The 21166-nt window shown below is 38.5% G+C and overlaps 1 protein-coding gene across 1 annotated transcript in view; it reads left to right on the forward strand.

The window, feature by feature from the left end:
• LOC135760685 (copine-8) overlaps positions 1-21166 on the forward strand; it is a 133763-nt gene that overhangs the window by 66292 nt on the left and 46305 nt on the right. The window contains exons 6-8 of the mRNA XM_065274782.1: positions 4847-4923; positions 19681-19744; positions 20836-20939. Of these exons, the coding sequence (XP_065130854.1) occupies positions 4847-4923; positions 19681-19744; positions 20836-20939 (245 nt within the window). The remainder of the gene's footprint in view (positions 1-4846; positions 4924-19680; positions 19745-20835; positions 20940-21166) is intronic.

Below are 21166 nucleotides of genomic sequence, written 5' to 3' on the forward strand. Positions count from 1 at the left end.
CCATCCCGCCCCTTGCATTGAGCCGTTTGTGTGAAGAGTTGCCAGACCTTACATCTTGATGTAGGTCTGGCTAACCAGGCTAGCCGAGACCAAGACAAGACCAAGACCATTGCAAGTCAATGCATTAAAACACTTTTGATAAAATGTGGAAAATGCATATGATTGGGCACTTCTTTTCTGTGTGTGTGTGTGTGTGTGTGTGTGTGTGTGTGTGGGTGTGTGTGTGTGTGTGTGTGTGTGTGTGTGTGTGTGTGTGTGTGTGTGTGTGTGTGTGTGTGTGTGTGTGTGTGTGTGTGTGTGTGTGTGTGTGTGTGCGCGCGTGTATGCCATCAGAGAAGTTGATAAAATAATCAAAGACATTGCAGATATGTGGGAATTTATCTTTGTCTATACTGTAAGCAAATTAAAGTGATCAAACACTAAAGAGCTGAAATCAACTTAACCATTTAATCTGCTTAAACAATGCTTAAACAATGCCTACATCATATGCCAAACCTGAATAAACTGCATAAAATTAATGATAAAAAATAAATTTGTGATGTGCCATCAGTTTTGGTCTTGACCGGTCTTGAAATAAAATTCCGAGGCCTCTTTGTCTGAGACCGAGACGAGACCGGTTAAAAAATGCAGTCGATTCCAAGACGAGACCAAGACCTTTAAAAAGTGGTATTGAGACCGGTCTTGAGACCGAGACCGGTCTCGAGAACTACAACACTACTGTTTAGGTCGAGAGTTTTACATGTTCTCCCTGTGTCAGGGTGAGTTTATACAGAGTACTCTGGTTTCGTCTCACAGGCCAAAAACAAACAGGTTAGGTGAGTTTTAGATGTCAAATTGTCCTTTAGATTAGTGGTATAAGTTAACCAGTTCTTGCCATGAATGTAGCCATATGCTAGAATGGTGTTAATAATAATTAATAAATATTGTGAAAGGAGATGCCGGAATGGCGTTAGGAATGAATGGATAAATAAAAAAAAGTTTATTATATGGAGAAGATTGCTGTCTGGATGTCTTCAGTATCACCCATTACTGCGATTTCAGATCGTCCGACAGTATGTCAGCGAGTATGACACTTCAGAGTCCCTACCTCCAGTGTTTATGGCTAATCGCTCCTGTGAATTAGAACCAGAACTAAGCGGTTCGAAATTGGCTACAGCAATTGAAACTCAGTTTATCACAGTTCCATGACGCTTTAGCATCCAATCTTAGCTGGATGACACCTTAGTTGACAAAAATTTAGAATCAATTAATTTCTTGGCTGATAAAATATTCTGGGCTTCTGGTTATGATTTAGATTTTAGAAAATGTATTACAATGTCATTATTACCATAATCTTATTCTGACAATGGAATGAGAGGGAAAAAATGACACGCTTGGGAGGAAAACATGCTGCTTGGAAATCCAATATGGGTCTACACTGCAATATACTTGCTAAAAGAACCAAGTACAGACATTTAGCGATAATTTAAGCTTGCATCCAGGTCATTCTGATTAAATAAGCTAAGTTTAACGCTTAACCAGTGAAACAACATACAGCCAATGAAATAAAAACATAAGAGTAGAAAAAAATCAACAATTTGATAAATGCATGTAAACATATAAACACCATTACTAGGCTAAAAAAACATTAATTTGCACCAAAATAGAATACAGTTTAATTAGACGCACCTGTCTACATTTATACATTGTAATGTGTCATCATAACAGCTGTAGGCCACCATGCTTTTTATATAGGCTATTGTATATCTGTAAGATTCGGTCATTTAAACATGTTTGCCAACCACTAGTTGATAAAAAATGGCTGCCGTGTTATAAATTATTAAACATATTTAAAAAAAATTGAAAACTACAAGCAAGGCGAATTTTGGACAAATAATTGTATTCCAAGCATTTCAACAAAGTGCATTTCAAGCCAGATGGGCAGATTAAAACACTGCTTTATGTTTCATGCTTGTTTGTAACACAGAGCTTTCCATTTTACAATCCAAAATGTAATCTGCTATCACCTTAAGTGACTTCCAGTTGCCATGGATGACAAAATCTCAGGTTCAGTACATTTGTTAGTTCGTGCTCAGTTTTGAAGCAAGATTCATCTTAGATGTATAACTGCTGCAAAAGTACATAAAGGTTAGGGGTGCTGTCCAGCGTTTCAAGAATTTTAAACCGCATCCGCAGTTGAAGGGCTTCACTGTTTTGACAAATGGCAATAAAAACATTTAGCGCATCGGCTAGTTTTGTTATACAGTATACGTGCCTGTCTGAATTAGCACTGTGTAAAGGCTGTTTGACTAATTTTCCGCCAGCCATATTTTGAAAAGCATTTTTTGTGATTTTCACAAAGGTTTCACAAAATGCCTTCCAGGAAAATTTTCTTTCACAAATATATAAACATACAAATATCAAATGAATGAACAGACCCTCTGCTTTTAAACAAAATGGGAAAAAAATGTTTCATCCTCTCTATATTTTTTCTGCTTATTAACTTTTCAAAATGGGTATTTTTGTTCAAAAAATTTTTTTGCGAAAAGCTGAAATAATTACATTTTTGTGAAGGAATTGTGTTAAAAAATCAGATTCAGAATGATTATCAAAACATACACGGAGTGTAAAATTTATAAATAATTTTCTGCTTCAGTTTTTTATAAATTGGGTAAATACAGATTACCATAAAAACTCATCAGGAACAGGATAATTGACAGGATAACTCATCAATGGCGGGGAAGGAGTTAAATAGTTTTAACATTACAGTAATCTTGCGACCGTGAAGGACGCCTAATGTCATACAGCAGTTTTGTTTTGAATATTGAATTTGATATTATTTTTGTCACGTAGGGGTATGTGATATGACGATATTGGATGGTGAATGATCCTCTTTTTTGGAAACATTTTTGTATCGTGATTCGTGCCTACATTAAGTATGTGACAAGGGGCGCGCTACATGAAGGCGAGGTATACCTCTTTTCCGCGTCCACGAAGCTTTCAAATAGGGATGCACGATATATCGTTATCAGCCGATAACTGCTTATTTTTAATATTATCGGTTATCGGTCTGATAGCAAAATTAGGCCGATAAATGAAAGCCGATAAATGATGGATTATTTCAGTTTGTTGAACCACTTCACTTGCTCATTGCTGGCCATGTGGAGTTTTGATTGGTGCTTTCTGTGACATAGCACGAAGATGACATGTGTTGCGGGCTCAAGAAGAGTATGCTACTCTAGCGCAAAGACAAGATGTACGCGGTCTGGGAGTTTTTCATTGTGAAATTAATATGAATATTTATCGGCCTATATATATAAAGAGTTATCGGTTATCGTTATCGGCCAAAATTTCCATATCGGTGAATCCCTACTTTCAAAGTATACTGACCACGGCTACGCGGGGATGGCCGTTTTCCGACACATACACAATACAAATTATTTCTTATTCAAATAAGGCAGGGCAGCACTGATTTGCAACATTTACAGTAAATTAAAATATTTAGGATAAGTGAAGAAAAGTAGCGGATCCACCGTTGCAAACAAAGTTTAGAACAAACATCAAGAAAACAAAGAACAGGAATCAAACATTATGGTGACAAAAATGCTCCACAGCTTTCTGTTCTTGGAAGAAGTAAAAATAAAAAAAAGAGAAAAAAATAGTGTTAGTGCAAATGCTGTCTATTTCCTTTGTGTAATTGTTTGTAGTGGAGTGTCATGCATGCGCTGTTGTACGGGTACTGTCCGTGCACTTTTCGCGCATATATTTGTTATCTTTTAGGACTGCATTTTCAAATGGAGGCATTAGTATGGCTGTATAAAGGCTCGGTAATGGCAAAATAGTCTTTGAAAAACAACATGAAAAAGAGCCGTGATATAATCGTAAATTCGTGATTTTGCATAAACCAATCGTGATATATTTTCCCCATATGGCCCACCCCATTTGTCACGTGCATGCTTGGCAAGTTAAACATACAGCACAGTTGACTAGACAGCTTTACTTCTGTAAATGACGTGATACACAGGCAATCTGTTTCCACAGTACAGTCACTCACAGTGGTTAGCGGAGCTTTGGCTGTTTTTGTAACTTCACAAAACATTCATTATAGATGCATTGATGATGCACAGTTTAAACACGTACAGACCTGAGGGAGGTAAACGGCACGGTTCGGATTTTAACAGAGAACCGTTACACCCCTACTTTATTCTGTACAAATATAAACACACCGTTGATTTTAATATTGTACAAATAAAAGCCTGGTTGTCCTGTTTATACTACATGTGGACAACCCCTTTTGATAAACAATTGTGACTAGACCTCTTTATTTCCAGTGTCAATATCCTAAAGCTGCTTCATTCAGTGACATTTTAGAGACTTCTGTGTGGCAGTGGTTTAGGGAGGGACATTTTCTGCTCCAACGTGGCAATGCCCTGTGCACAAACACGGTCCATAAAGCAATGATTTACTCAGTCTGTTGTGGAAGAACAAAGCCCAGACCTGAACGGCATGGGGATGATTTGGGGGGCTGACTGTGAGCCAGACCCCTTTACCCAAGATCCCTGCTTGACCTCACTGATGCAATTGTGTCTAAATAGGAGCACATCCCTATGGGTGATATTTCAACATTTACTGTAAAACCTTTCCAGAAGAGTAGAAACTGTTATTGCAGCAAATAAACCTACTTCCCATTATTTGACTATGATTTCTAATTAAAATATTTGGGTGTCCATATACTTTATATAATTCCCATCATATAATATTTGTTATACAAAAGATACAGTAAGTAGCAGAAAGTTACATGTTTAGTGACTATGTTGAAAAAAGCCACACACCTCTTTCCTCATACCTGTTCTCGGTCTCATTGCAGGATTTCTTAGGCCAAGCCTGTTGTACATTGGGAGAGATGGTGGGTTCATTGGGCAGTCGTATGGAGAAGCCTCTTGGGTAAGAACCATTTCTTTCCTTTTGCCAGTATGCATTACTGTATGTCTGTGATAGGCTTTATCCTTGGGTCAGTCACACAGTGATCCAGTCTGTGGTCTTGGGTTCAGACTGGTCATCTGTGAACCGTTTAGTGACCATGCATATTGCAAATAAAAATAGCATGAGCTAGCAAACATCAAAAAATCCTAATTGATTGGCTGGTTTTATACAACATCCAGACTAAAGGGCTACAAATGATTTAAACTTTTAAGTGTCTTTTCTGTCTCAATGGCTTGCTCTTTGCCAAAAAGAGCTGCAAGGTGGACCAGACTTTATAATACTAGTCAAATATCCAAACATTTAAGCCAGAATTAGAAAAAGCTTTATTGCCAAGTGTGCTTGCACACCGAATTATTTTTTTGTTAATGGAAGATACAGTACACACATCTGAGGACAACATAATGACATATAATAATATACAATTCTTAACTTTTGCACATCTTATGGATCCCGTTTACATTTGACATAAGTCTTCAGAAAAGAAACCAATATTATATGTACTTAAAGGATTACTCCACTTTCATAAAAAAAATTCTGATAATTTACTCACCCCCATGTCATCCAAGATGTTTGTCTTTCATTGTTCAGTCGAGAAGAAATGTAGTTTTTTGAGGAACTGTGGGTTCACACCAGAGCGTTTGAGGCGTCAAATTCGCGTCTACCGCGTTTAGTTTGCCGCTTGAACCTTTTGAGTTTACTCGCTTCATTCACGCGTTAAAGCCACGCGTGAAATTCTAGTCATCGAGACATTCATGTTGAAATTTGCATTATGGAAGGGGCTTCTGCGGCTCCGCTCACTTCCTGTAATCACGTCACTACTAGAGCAAGTTCCTGATTGGTTAACACGACGCATTTTTCCACCAAAGTAAAAAATTTTCAATATACGCATTTCCCGCGGCAACGCTCAATTTGCGCGAAGTAGATGCGCCACGCTTATTGGCTCATTTGCCCCGTAAGACCTCCAGGCGCGCGTTAATGCATCTTTACATTGACTTAACATTGAAGTCACTTGCGCTTGACGCCTCTACCGCGCCTGGTCTGAATGCAGCAGAAAAACGTGCCAGAATTTTTTTGGATTTAATGCACTTTAGTTGACATCAACAGTTTACAGTTTCAATGCAGCTTCACAGGGCTCAAACAAGGCATAAAGGTCTTATCTAACGAAATAATAATAATAATTTTCAGAAAAAAATAAAATAAATATGTATTTTTAAACCAATACTTTGTTACTTTGTGTCCTGCACTAGCTGTGTGACGAACCAGCACAACCTGACTTATTACATAATCATTTATCAGTTTATTGGGTTACACTTTATTTGAAGGGGTGTTCATAAGACTGACATAAATCATTATAATCATGACATGACACGTTTCATGAACATGAAGGAGATTTTATGCATGTATATGATAACTGTCATTAAGTGTCATTCCCTCAATAATGTCATTTTTAATGCAAAGATGACATTGTTTGAGATGTCTTTGTTATGACAACTTGACATAAACCAATACATCATAACTTGTCATGACAACTTGATATTACCAAGACAACATAACTTGTAATAAATCTGTTATAAACATGACATAGCAGATAAATTATCAAAATTAAGAAACTACTTAGCTTTATGGGTTTACATTACAATAAACTGTCATGTGGTTGGTTTTGACATTGGCTGTCATGAGGCCATTATAATTGTGTCTGACCACCTTTTTACCAGTGAAACAGTACAAATTAAAGTTGTCATGACAAGTTATGATGTATGGGTTTATGTCAAGTTGTCATAACAAAGACATCTCAAACAATGTCATCTTTGCATTAAAAGTGAGCAAATGACACTTAATGACAGTTGTCATTAACGTGCATAAAATATCCTTCATTTTCATAGCATGTGTCATGAATATGAAGGTGTCATGTCAGTCTTATGAACACCCCTTCAAGTGAAGTGGGTCACACTTTATTTTACGGCATCACTGTTACAGTGTAATTATATATTTAAGTACTAAGCAATACTCATTAACAACATGTACTTACTATAGGGTTGGGGTTAGGATTAGGGTTTGGTTAGGTTTAGTTGCATGTAACTATGCATAATTAACCGTTATTACTATAATATTTACATGTAACATGTGTAACAAAGGCACCGTAATATAAAGTGTTACCGTAAAGTGTTACTGTTTATTGTTTAAATGGTCCCCAAGTGTGCATTTCGCATGCGTGACTTTTCAACGTGATTATGTAAAGGTTGTGGTGGCGCGCCACACGGCTAGTGCAACATAAGAAGTTGTGTTTTTAAAGTACATATTTTTATTGTTTGAAAATGACTCGGTTGTGATTGTTTAGAGCACTTTGAAGCAGCATTGAAACTGTAAATCGTTGAGTTCCACTTACGTCCACTATATGGAGAAAAATCCTGGAGGTTTTCCGAAAAACATCTTTTCGACTAAAAAAAAGGCATAAACATCTTGGACGACATGGGGGTGAGTAAATTACCGGGATTATTTTTATGAAAGTGGAGTAATCTTTCAAAGTACATTAAATAACTGTGTAGAATGTATGGTGAAAAGAATATAGTAGAATAAACTGAGCGTGCCTGTCGTGGACTGTGTATGTGTGAACATTGACTAATGAGTTTTTGCTATAGTTGCTCTCTTATTTTTTTTAAAAATCTGCTTGTTAAGGTCTTTATTCAATCTCGCCTGCACACACGAACCTTTGAGATTCCTATATACAGTACCTTCCCATCCCAAGTTTTTATCACTCGGCAGTCTGCTCCTGTCCTGAGATCAGTCAGATAGAACTCTTTATCACTTTCTTCATTTAAAACTCATTTCAAATTCTGGTTTGAGATTTGCTTTATTGTACTTTACCCTCAGATCGGTCTCATGAGGTGAGGTAAAGCCCTGGCCTCACATAGATTTTTACTCCGTGTCGCAGTTATCAAAGCAGGCTCATTAGTTTCATAGCGGGTGTTCAGCTTCATACTGCGTATGGGGGCTCTGCACTGCTGATCCATTTGCAAAGCTGAACCGCATGCTCATTATGTCCACCTAAAGACAGACCACTGCTGCCTTTTAAAAGGAACGAAAGGGAACTTTTACATCCAAGTTGTTCAAGTACTTATATCTTTGAATGAGTATTTGTACTTTAACACCACATTTCGTGTCATTTTGGATCATAAATTTAAAGCTCACATAACACATTTCCTGTTTCTGCTCATCTCATGTTAATCTTGAGTCCCTAAAGAGAAGTATAACATCCTTTATATCTCCAAAGAGTATTTTGTTTTATCAGAGGTATAAAAGACAGATCCTGGAGGCATCCAGCGAGAGGAGCGAGTATCACAGCAGGTGTGTCACAGCATTTATTTATTTACTGGAAACAATTGAAAACATACGCAATTGAAAAGTCAGACGGACATCGACTGCCAGCTTTTTTCAGCCAACTGCCAGCTTTCTTCAGTTGAGCGCTTTGGTTGCTGTGATACATCTGCAGAGCTTTGTTTATCAGTCGTTGTATGATGCACCGTTTGGTTGTTGTGATAATTGTCCCGCCCCTTCTCCACTGTGATTGGTCGGCCGTGTGAGAACTGACATTGACGAGCTGAGCTTTTCACTCAAAGTTGAATATCTTTCAGCGTGAAAAAAATGGCAGCTGCTGGCTTTTTTGAAAAACGGAGCGTTTTCATTGGAAACAATTAAAAACATACACCGGCCGCCGGCCAAAAAGCTTTGGTGTGTATGCCCTTAAGGAAGTTGTTTTGGAGACTCTAAAACACGGCCAAACCCTACACCTGTGCCCCAGGCCTGACATGGGGGACCTTTTACAACCCTAATGACTGTTAATTACATCTAATTACACAGTTCAATCACCCAACCAATTGTGTTTGGAAGACGCTGCATGAAGCATTGTCGCTATTTTGAGCTGTTAGTGGAGAGTGAGCATGGGTTTGTGTGGATGTGTGTTGTGCGAGCCGTGTGGTGTTGTGTTCCTCCTGCAGGTTTGAAAAGTCTAATGAGTGGCTTCTGTGTTTCTGAATGTACTGTATGTATACAGTATGCATGTGTTTATGTATGTGTGTGAGCATTGCATGCACATCAAGGCATGCAAACTTGCAAATGCAATACCAATGAGTAACACATTTAACATATGTGTGTGGAATCAATGCAAATTACATTCATTTAATATTTGTTCAGTGTTGGCCTATGATTGTGATTTAATCTATTAAAAATAGCCTAAAAACAAAACAAAAAATTATTGTACTGTATGCTTTACATGTCTTATTGACTAAGGTCAGGCTAGTATTAATTTCAAAGTTGACCAGAATGTATGCGTCTGTTGACCAATAATATTTATTTTTTATTTTTTTTTATTTACTGTATGACACCTTACGTTCAAACTGATATCTTAAAGCTAGTTTAAGCATTTCCTATTCATCAGATGCTCTGCCAAGGCTAGAGTAACCTACATTCACACATTTAAACAAATAAACGTACAGGGAATTCAAGATGAAGTAATTTTATTATTTGTATATTCCCTGGGAATCAAGCTCAAACCCAAAGGCATAAAAAAGCATCTTGCTCTACCAGTTGATCTACAGGAACATGCAGTACTGTAATGTCACATTAAAATCACAGAGACGCTGTACAGTACACTCTTGTTTTAATGAATAATCTAGTGTGAATCTGAAAACGTATACACAACTTATTATGGGAATTAATAAGTGGAGGTTTTGTTGTAAATATAAAAACAACAGATTTTTCAGGCTAAAAGAATTGTGAAAAAGCAAATACTATTTTAACATACACTGTAAAAAGTTGGATTCAATGAAGTTTTTCAACTTTAAGCAAGTGTTACCAGTTCAAGTCATTTTCACAGTCAAGTTTTTTCACCTTAAATTTTTCATTTAAAGTAAGAAAAGTTGACAAAACTTGATTTTTTTAAGTGTTACCAACAGAAGTATTTTTTATTGTAATATCGAACTTTCACATTTTACAGTGTAGTTATAAAAAGTGCGCTTTCATCACATTATGTTGTAATAATTACTTTTCAAATAATGTATTTACACTTACGAAATACATGTAATAGTTTATTTTTGTGTTTAGAGCACTTTATCAAATGTTGATGAACGCAACATGTATCATTTTCATGAAGTGACTCACTTGAAACCCCATGTTAGGGTCTTTTAAGGGGATCATAAAATACTTTTTCCATGTTTAAGTGTTATAACTGCACTAATCTAACCACGATGCCACAATTTATGCCCAATTCCAAATCTATTTTATACCTCTATGCCTAACCCCCAACCCTTCCCTTTCACCTTGAAAATTCAAAATATTCCCCTTAGAAATGGGACACCACTTCTACACCATCATATGACATCATGCATCCTACATCACAGTAGATGCAATGTTTATCACAAACTTAAAAGATGCCGCCTTCTTCTGTAGTCATATAAGTTTAGTTACAGCCTAAACAGTGGCCCTGGAAGCCCAAAAGCAGCACACCACACACCCCTCTGTTAGTGATTTAGATGCTCTCCCTCCGTATCACGCAAACTGGACGCAATCAGACCGTGGAAAAATGGATGTGATAAGACCGGGGGTAACTGGACGCGATCAGACCGGGGGAAACTGGACGCGATCAGACCGGGGGAAACTGGACACGATCAGTCCGGAGGAAACTGGAAGTGATCAGACCGGGGGAAACTGGACGCAATCAGACCGGAGGAAACTGGACGCGATCAGACCGGGGGAAACTGGACACGATTAAACCGGGGGAAACTGGACGCGATCAGTCCGGAGGAAACTGGAAGTGATCAGACCGGGGGAAACTGGACGCAATCAGACTGACATGGTCAGTCCAGAGGAAAACTGGACGTGATCAGACTGGGGGAAACTGGACACGATCAGACCGGGGGAAACTGGACACGATCAGACCGGGGGAAACTGGACACGATCAGACCGGGGGAAACTGGACACGATGAGACCGGGGGAAACTGAACGCGATCAGTCCGGAGGAAACTGGAAGTGATCAGACCGGGGGAAACTGGACACAATCAGATCGGAGGAAACTGGACGCGGTCAGTCCGGAGGAAAACTGGACACGATCAGACTGGGGGAAACTGGAAGCGGTCAGACCGGTGGAATCTGGACGCGGTCAGTCTTGAGGAAACTGGACATGATCAGACCGGGGGAAACTGGACGCGTTCAGACCGGGGGAAACTGGACGCGATCAGATCGGGGGAAACTGGACGCGATTAGACCGAGGGAAACTGAACGCGATCAGTCCTGAGGAAACTGGAAGTGATCAGACCGGGGGAAACTGGACGCAATTAGACCGGGGGAATCTGGACGTGATCAGTCCGGAGGAAACAGGACGTGATCAGTTCGGAGGAAACTGGACGCGATCAGACTGGGAGAAACTGGACACGGTCAGTCCGGAGGAAACTGGACGTGATTAGACCGGGAGAAACTGGATGCGGTCAGACCGGGGGAAACTGGACATGATGAGACCGGGGGAAACTGAACGCGATCAGTCCGGAGGAAACTGGAAATGATCAGACCGGGGGAAACTGGACACAATCAGATCGGAGGAAACTGGACGCAGTCAGTCCGAAGGAAAACTGGACACGATCAGACTGGGGGAAACTGGAAGCGGTCAGACCGGTGGAAACTGGACGGGGTCAGTCTTGAGGAAACTGGACATGATCAGACCGGGGGAAACTGGGCGCGATCAGATCGAGGGAAACTGGACGCGATTAGACCGAGGGAAACTGAACGCGATCAGTCCTGAGGAAACTGGAAGTGATCAGAACAGGGGAAACTGGACGCAATTAGACCGGGGGAATCTGGACGTGATCAGTCCGGAGGAAACTGTACGCGATCAGACTGGGAGAAACTGGACACGGTCAGTCCGGAGGAAACTGGACGTGATTAGACCGGGAGAAACTGGATGCGGTCAGACCGGGGCAACTGGATACAATCAGATTGGGGGAAACTTGACGCGATCAGACTGGGGAATAAATTGACGTGATCAGACCGAGGGAAACTGGACGCGATCAGTCTGAAGGAAACTGGACGCGATCAGACCGAGGGAACAGGGACACGATCAGACCTGGGGACCAGGACGCAATCTGACCAGTAAAACAGGGACGCGATCGCGCTCCGGAGGTTACATTTGTCTATGTGTTGCTGTACTATTGTGCAATTAGTAACATGGGATATGTTTGCGAACTTTAGTGATTTTTTGCAATCATATCTTTTAATGACATGCCTGTAAATATGAACACAAGATTGAATGTAGCATAAAGTCAACGATTATTTATCATTAAAAACTATATTAATGTGAAAAAGATGAAATTTATTTGAATTATACTCGCATGAGCAGCCATGTTAGAAAATTTCTTACCCATTCGTTTGAAATTAGGTCCTGAAAAGTCTTTGTTTGAAGGACTATTTGACATAGGGGAAAGTGTAGTGGCACAGGGTAGAAATGGAATTAGGAGAGAAAATAATTGACAGCACAGTTAAGTTTAAATTTCAACAAACCATGTTTATGCCAATCAGTGTATCCATTTTATCAGCTCATTTACATTTAAAGGGACAATTATAACTTATAAAGTGGCGATTTTAACATGCTATAATACATTTTCAATAGGGTATTTTGAGCTAAAACTTCACATACGCACTTTGGAGAGAGCGAAGACTTATTTCTGATCTTAAACTTAAAGTCTTGTGAAATGTCCCCTTTAATTGATGTTGGAAAAGCAATACAAATTTATTTCTGGGTGAGTCAGACCTCAAAAAGTCAATTCAACATTAATAAAACATTAAAAGAAAATGGCTGAAGACTAGCACCGAAACGTTTTTGTCTTTATGCTTTCATTTATTTTCTCACTCCATCAACGGTCCCCCTCCAGTTTTGTGATGCTGAAAACAGAAGTTGACTGATGTTACCATCTCCATTGTTAAATTCAAGTACTCTTTTCATTGCCGCAAGTGGGCTCATTAAAGCCCAATCGACATTGCCCTCCTACATCTCACTGTGAATGCTTTCCACTTAAAAGCCAATACGTTGGAAGGCTTTTATGTGAGTTGTGGTAACATCAGTAGAGATAATGAACAGATGTGAATATAGTTTACATCCTATCCTGGAACTATGTGACAAGTATCACATTATCAACTCGGATAATGTTTGTGACACCTGAACGTACAGAATAAATGACATTACATTGGAATGGCAATAAATAAATAAATGACAATAGCAATACATAATGCATAAAGATAACAACATCAGCAATTCCATGTTATTGTGTGTTTTTGTCCAAACTAACCGTGACCATTACATTACATGTTATAGAGTTGGTACAAAGTGAAGTTTTAGAGCTACCCCTGGCAAATAATGACCGTTCTCAGAAATGCAATAGCTATCATATCCATTCTTTGTTAGAAGATGAATTGAGGTCAATTCCTAAGTGCATTTCTAAAAAAAACACCACGGATAAAGAAGCGGCACTTTACGGTTTGCTTTTAATGATACTTGTTATTTCATTCAGGTCTCTGTCGACAGAGGGGAGATAATTGCGTACGCACAGACAGAAAAAACAGCCATTCCACTGCTGTGTCTCCAGTACTTAATTACCTCTGCACTCGAAATGCTGATTGCAAATGCATGCATCTTGATTAGGACTTACAGGAGCGACTGAACGTAGAAAAACAAGGTGGAAGAATGAGAAAAAAATGTTGTGAGTGTGTTTGCATGTTCGTGCGTGTTTGGATGATTGGAAAGTCTGTTTTGAAGCATCCTGGATGCTCTTGGACGAGCTTCGAAAACTTAATATTAGAACAATGTTGCTTGTCACATACTGTATAGTTCATCTCATGTCTCTGTTGCTAAGAAACTGAATCAATGATGAACTTTTTTGAGGCGCTTAAATGTTTACTGTTTAGGAGCTAATCATTGTCATTATATACTGTATGTGCAAGATAAATATACATTACTGTAACTTCTTAACTCTAAATTTATGTTTAATTTGATGTTTGGTGTTGAATCCTTTTGTTCTACATTAAATTTTAATTATATATTTTTTATAAAATGCAATACATGTAATCTATTCCTCTCAAAGCCTACGAATCGACATTTTACGTATATTTATTGGATATCTCCGCTTGATTCCTTGGCTCAGCCACACAGGTTGGGGTTGTCATGGAGACGGTGGGGTTTCTCACACTTCACGTTTTTCTCCAATTTAATGGGTCATATTATGCACGCCATAACATTTCGCAGTTTTATTCAATGAGAGATAGCATTTATGCCTCTCGGCTGTCTTATAACTGCACAAAGTGAAGTGTATGATTGATGCACCACACTTGATAAATTGTCTTGAAGCAAAGTTCATAGTTACCCTCAGGGCAGATAATTCTGCCCCCACCACCCTCCACCCATATCATATACTGTATAAGATATGAGCATGTAGGCCAGCATGCAACCTAATCGGGATTTCTTGTAAAATAACAAAACAGACAACTTAAATAAATGCAAATATAGGTTATCACTGGCAAAGCACACACAAAAAACATTTAAAAGCTAAATATTTATATAAATGTAACATCAAAACAATGCATTAAGCCATGACTTAAGAAACTGTAACATTATTAAAGACAAATTAATATAATAATATTATAAAAAAGATAAGAAATTGTTAAAGTCTGCTGTATATTTATATACACAACACCATTTAAAGTTATAATATAGGATCTTACATGAATGAACACTAGATTTTGAGTGGTGCTTGCCAATTACGCATTTGGATGTTTGCATTAACAAACCCGAATACTCAAGGGTCAATATCTTCACACATCTTTGGCATCAAACCAGATGAGCAGTTCATATTAATGATCTTTAAACAAGTTGCTCAGCATGATTCTTTTTAAACTGTTGCTCAAGCATTACTTTATCTAATACCAATTATATCAGTAAGTTGTTCGTGCAATGTTAAGCATGCAGATCTTTTTAGAATCAGAAAGAAGATACATATTATAATGAAGATACAAGGGCAGTATTAAATGACCTCGTTACTTAATTAAAAATGTGTGACATTTCGAATCAGTCCAAAAATAGTTTGTTGAAAAATTTGTCGGGACAAACACTCCCAGTAATTTATCAAACTCAGTATCTTAATGTCACTGTATTTATAGCTTTATTACATTTCAAAGGACAGTTGATTGATTGAGAACTCTTAAAGACATGAAGTCAAAATGAACCCTGTTTACACACTATTAATCTTTTGTTTCCATCCTCTGCCTCTAGAGCAATATTTCCCCTCAGGCTAATTCACGTTAGCCAGTTATTACACTGCTAATGTATTTTTTTTTATCTTGCCAATGGTTACATGTAGATTAATGCATTGGGTAGAAACTTTCATCAAAGCAACTTATAGTCTTTAAGCAATGCATTTTTCATTAGTATGTGTGTTTCCTGGAAATCAATCTGCTAACTGTGCAACAGAAACAGACTAGGTTTGAGAGCATCTATCTTAAGGGGCATGCACACCAAAGCTTTTTTATGCAGCAAAAAAACGCCCGGCGAACGCCTACTGCCAGCTTTCTTCAACTGAACACTCCGAATGCTGTGATACTTCCACTTTGTATATCAGTCGTTAAATGATGCACTGGTTAGTTGTTGTGATATTTGTCACGTTCCTCCTCCACTTTGATTGGACGGCCGTGTAAGAAATGACATTAGCCTCTTTCAAACAGTAATTTCGATAAATTACCATGAATTTACCAGAATAAATTTACCAGTAAATACAAATTTACAGTAAGACATAATATAACGGTAAACTCGGAGAGAAAGCGGAAGTTACTTGTGGCGCGCGGCAAGCTCAGTGTTGTATTTGTAAACAGTGGTGGATTATGACTTTATATCCACAGTTTGTACTTTGTTGTTTTCACATCTGTGGCAAACGCTGACGGTTGCAAAGTTGCTCCTGACCAAACAACATTGCACTAGGCGACGTCAAACAAAACCTGCTGTTTGCATATTAGGCTTCACAGAATGTGTGCTAAAGACATCGGCAATTTGGCAATTAGATGGTAAGCTGTTTAAAACAACTTTGGTGAAGAAATGTTGACGTTAACTTTAGGTGTGCTCGACTTTTAAGCAGTGTGTGTGTGGAAACGTCCGTAAACAGTGCGGGGGTAACTGGCGTAAAAGCTTTGGTGTGCACACCCCCTTAGGGTATATTTTAAATGTTCAGAAGATAGTTGTTCTCTTTTTGGAAAGTTGTTCAAAAATGTGGACAAAGGGGTGCATAGAAACTGTAGAATAGAAACTTGTATTTTTGACTAGCAATAACTTAAGGTTATTGGTTAATTAAAAACAAAGGAAAAAGTATTAATATTTTCACTTTTAAAAATAATGATGCTTCACAAAGCCACAGAACAACTTTGTTTTGTCTAAATGGTTCTGCACTCTTAAAGACGCGGTGCATGATCTGTGAAAGCCAATGTTGACATTTGAAATCAACTAAACAAACAAGCACCTACACCAATAGAATCTGGACCTTCTTTTGATAGACCCGTCCCACACATACGCAACCCAGGCAACAATGTTTGGCTACAAGTGTGTTTTGGTAGTCGGCCTGACTCCCTTTTCCAAACGTTTTTCCAGAAATCGTGCACTCCGCCTTTAAATATACTGGGTTATTTTCAATCCAGCGTTGGGTCAAAAAGGTAATTTAACCTGTGCTGGATTGTTTTAACCCAAAATGCTGGGTTGTTTAAAGGGATAGTTCGGCCAAAAATGATATTAAACCCATGATTTACTCACCCCCAAGCTGTCCGAGATGCATATGTCCAGCGTTTTTCAGACAAACACATTTTCAGATATTTTAGAAAATGTTTAAGATCTTTCAGTAAATTAAATGTGAAGTTACAGGGTCCACATCCTTCAAGTCCAAAAAATGTGCATCCATCTTTCACAAAATAAATCCAAACGGCTCCAGATGATAAACAAAGGTCTTCTGAGGGTAATCCGTGCCGTGTTGTTGTAGAAATATCAATATTTAAAACTTTATAAACATAAATAACTACCTTCTGGTAGCGCCGCCATCTTAGACTCCTCTGTATTCAGGAGAGAGTATCAGCGTAGTGTACGCACGTTTCTTAGTGACGTATGACAAATTCGGAGGGCGGGGGCACAGAGCAGCAGCAGAGTAGCCTCCGTAAGCTGGGTAACCCTGGATTTCCACCGACTGCGGAGCGGCTACAGATCAGCTCCGCTGCGTTACGGCTCCGCACTCCGCCGTCCGCCAATACCCTCCAGATCCGTATATGTTGCAGAGCGGCTGCGTGCTGAAGTGACGAGGACCCATGAGGTCTCGCAAATTCACGTGATGATCGCACGATACCTAGTTCTGTCTCTGCCCATTATGCCGTTGAATTATGAAGTTTTTACAAACCAGCCCAGATCACAACACGAGATCTCAGCACGTAGACAGAGCAGTACATCAAATCCATCCAAAATTCAAAAAATAAGAAGGCTGCTAAAACATTTATTTATGCTCTATCTTTAATGTATTTATTTGAAACTCCCCCTGGCTCTGTTCTTGTCTATTATTTGTTGTTTCTGTATTAATGACTTTATTTGTGTGTGTTTGTAATGTTTGTATTGCAAATATTTAATAAAAAAACACGAGTTCTCGCGTATTCAGGTATGATCACGCGATAAAGTCATGGCTCCGCCCTGCGGAGCTGTCCGGCATCCGTCAAAAATAGAAGCTCTGCGTATTTGTGCCGGAGGGCTGCGGTTGGCCGGAGCTGTGACGGATTCGGAGCGCAGTCAAATACACACATTGACTTGAATGGAAACCGATTGACTCTGCCGCCGTTCCGCAGCAGATCCGCAGCCGTTCCGCAGTCGGTGGAAATCCGGGGTAAAGCTCTGATCTTGAATGCGGACCCGACCAAGATGGCGGCGCTACCGGAAGGTAGTCATTTTCGTTTATAAAGTTTTAAATATGGATATTTCTACAACAACACCGCGCGGATTACCCTCAGAAGACCTTTGTTTATCATCCCGGAGCCGTTTGGATTTATTTTGTGAAGGATGGCTGCACATTTTTTGGACTTGAAGGACGTGGACCCCGTAACTTTACATTTAATGAACTGAAAGATCTAAAACATTTTCTAAAATATCTGAAAATGTGTTTGTCTGAAAAACGACATTTGCATCTCGGACAGCTTGGGGGTGAGTATATCATGGGTTTAATATCATTTTTGGCCGAACTATCCCTTTAAACCCATTGTTGGGTGATATCTAAAAAATGTTCTGGGTTTATTTAACCCAACGGCTGGGTTTGTCACTTTTTGACCCAATGCTGGGTTGAAAATAACCCTGCATTTTTCAGAGTCTATGAAGAACCTTTATTTTTTACAAAACGGTCTTTGTGATACAAAACATTAGTAAGATTATAAAAAGATAAGAAATCAATAATTCTTTAAAGAACCTTTGATCAAATGGTTATTTAAGGAAACAACTTTTTAAACCCCTTTATATTTAAGAGTGGAACTTTCTGTAAGAATAAGAAGCATGTCTACACAGGAAAGGGACTATGTTGTGCTGTGTTCATTTGCTTCGTTTTTATTTTAATGAACATTGTTATTCAACACTTAATTTTATTGTGTTAAAAGTAATTGCTCCATGGTAAATTAACCCAATTAAAGTAATTCAGCCAGGATATTGAACATTGCCTAGCTTGATTACAGACCATGCTCAGTGTAAACCCAGATCTCAATTTGACATTTACTCTCAAAGATCTAACAGGAATATGTAAACATTAATTAGAAGAGAGTTATGATGCTATCTGAATATTCCAGAAAATTCCTAAATTAGGAACGACTAGGGGTTAAGCTTTATTAAACAAAGGATTTATATCAATTAAATGTGTTATTTTTTACGCAAGTCCCCATTTTCCTACTATTAAATATTGTCCTTATAAATAAAACCATACTGTAGCAAAAAAGGAAGTAGACACAGGAAGGTTTTTTTTTAAAAAGTAGTTACATAAATCAGATTACAGCTATAGTTGAATGATTTAAATATGCCATTTTTACACTTGAAAGCTCTTTACACAGAGGGCACAGTGAGCCATTTGGGTCATGATGGTAAGATATTCAGTAGTTATCTAAATATCTCACTTCACTTGAAGGAATAGCTTGCTTTGAAACTGGTGTCATTATAGATGCATATGCTCTGGTGTGGAACACAAAAGGTGAAAAATATCCTGGCCTCTCTTTTCCATTAAATGAAGTCATGCACAGTAGTGCACAACTCATATGTAATGCACTGCAAAAATCACATTCTTTTTATTGAGAATAGTAGTTTATGCAGCAATGTCTATATTTCGTTGGGCTTTCAGTCTCAGTACACGTTTCGAACCCTGTGCTAATAATGTACTCAAGCAATGCTCACTTTACTACATGGCATTAGTTCAGTTCTGCCCGGAGCACAGTGGCACATCCCTAGACCAATGACACTCACCTTAACTCTGTATACACATGAGGGAGCTTTCATATACTTTAATCAAGACTCCCTCCACTGAGTCGGTTATATAACCAATATCCAACACTGGCCGTCGTATATTTACATTAAAAATAATTCAATGCAATTGCACTCTTCCATGGACACATTTATGACTTGAATACCATTTTTTTACACAGGGGGATTCCTGGGAAGAAATGTGGAACGATTATTGTGAAGGCAGAGGAGCTTAGCAACTGCAGGGTAAGAAGCTAATATTGATTGTTTGAAATTGGGTCTAATCTGCACCCTAGGGACGAATGTTTGTTTACGCTGAGCAGAGCTTGGCCACTATTACGCTGTCCTACGCCCTAAAAAGCTGTCTACCGAGACATTTTATTGACACCGTAGGCAACATTATGGTTCCTTATTGAAGTCTCACTTAATCTAAAACGGCGCACTTCTGGGATTCATGCAATCCCACAATGCACTGTGGTGAGCTCACTGAAACAATTGTAGAAGATGATGTAGACACATGAATCACACTATTAATGTTGCGTGTGAGATTTCGCCACATTCAATTGTCTACTGCAGAACAAGAGAGGATGGCTTTATAAAATAATAAAGGGAACGTATTTGCATGTATAGCACCTGGGGGGTGAATTCTGCCCATTTTTTCAAGATTTGATAACTTATTTAATTTTCTTGAAGGTTTTTCATCATTCAAATTTGGCTGGGTGGTTACTAACACATTTTTATATGGTGTGACAAACTGAGAACTGATTTTATATCAGACTTTACACAGATTTTATCTATGTAATCCTGAAGACTTCAGTTAGCTTCTTCACGAATCACGCCGAGTAGCTGTGGTCCAAATAAAGTATTTATCTTATCTGTGAAACACAACATTTAGTAATACCATGTGATGTGCCGCAAGAGCTCCAGCTGTGCTCACCCACAAACACACATAAATCCAGAAAGACCTCGGCATGGCCTGTGTAATTATGACATTTGTCTTTCACTACAGGGATCAATAGACCTTATCCCATTCCCTGTGAAGCATGACAGAAAGTGTATGTGTGCGTGCGTGTATGTGTGTGTGTACATGAATGCTTGTCAAATGGATTTTTCATTAGCTTCCTAAGACTTGTCATCCATGTACTGTAGTCAAGCATACTGTATGAAGGACAAACCAAGCTGTTAAACATTTACATAATGTTAAACCCAAAATTGTTCCTATGCTTCTAATTTGTACTTATATTTTATGTATATTTTATTTATATATATTTTATGTTATCTGCTAAATGCCCTATATTTGCCCTTTTTCGTGATTCTGAAACATTAACACCCTGCAGGAGTCTGTGATGATGCAATTTTGTGGCAACAAACTGGACAAAAAGGACTTCTTTGGAAAATCTGACCCCTTCCTGGTGTTTTACCGCAGTAATGAGGATGGAACGTAAGTAAAACACAAACAAACACAATGTTTCTTGCCTGCTACTGTACACACACTGCTCACAACATCAATGTTAAACTATATCCAGCACTAGGATTAAGTTATATTAGGACGTAAATACTAACATATCTTTATAAAAAACAACACTGGTGTGCATCTAAAGACAAAGCAATTGGAAAATCTTATGCAGCTGACTTGTTGCCTAGCTGCCTCATGAGGCAAAGACTTTG

Source organism: Paramisgurnus dabryanus, chromosome 1, assembly GCF_030506205.2.
Source record: "Paramisgurnus dabryanus chromosome 1, PD_genome_1.1, whole genome shotgun sequence".
Lineage (NCBI taxonomy): Eukaryota > Metazoa > Chordata > Actinopteri > Cypriniformes > Cobitidae > Paramisgurnus > Paramisgurnus dabryanus.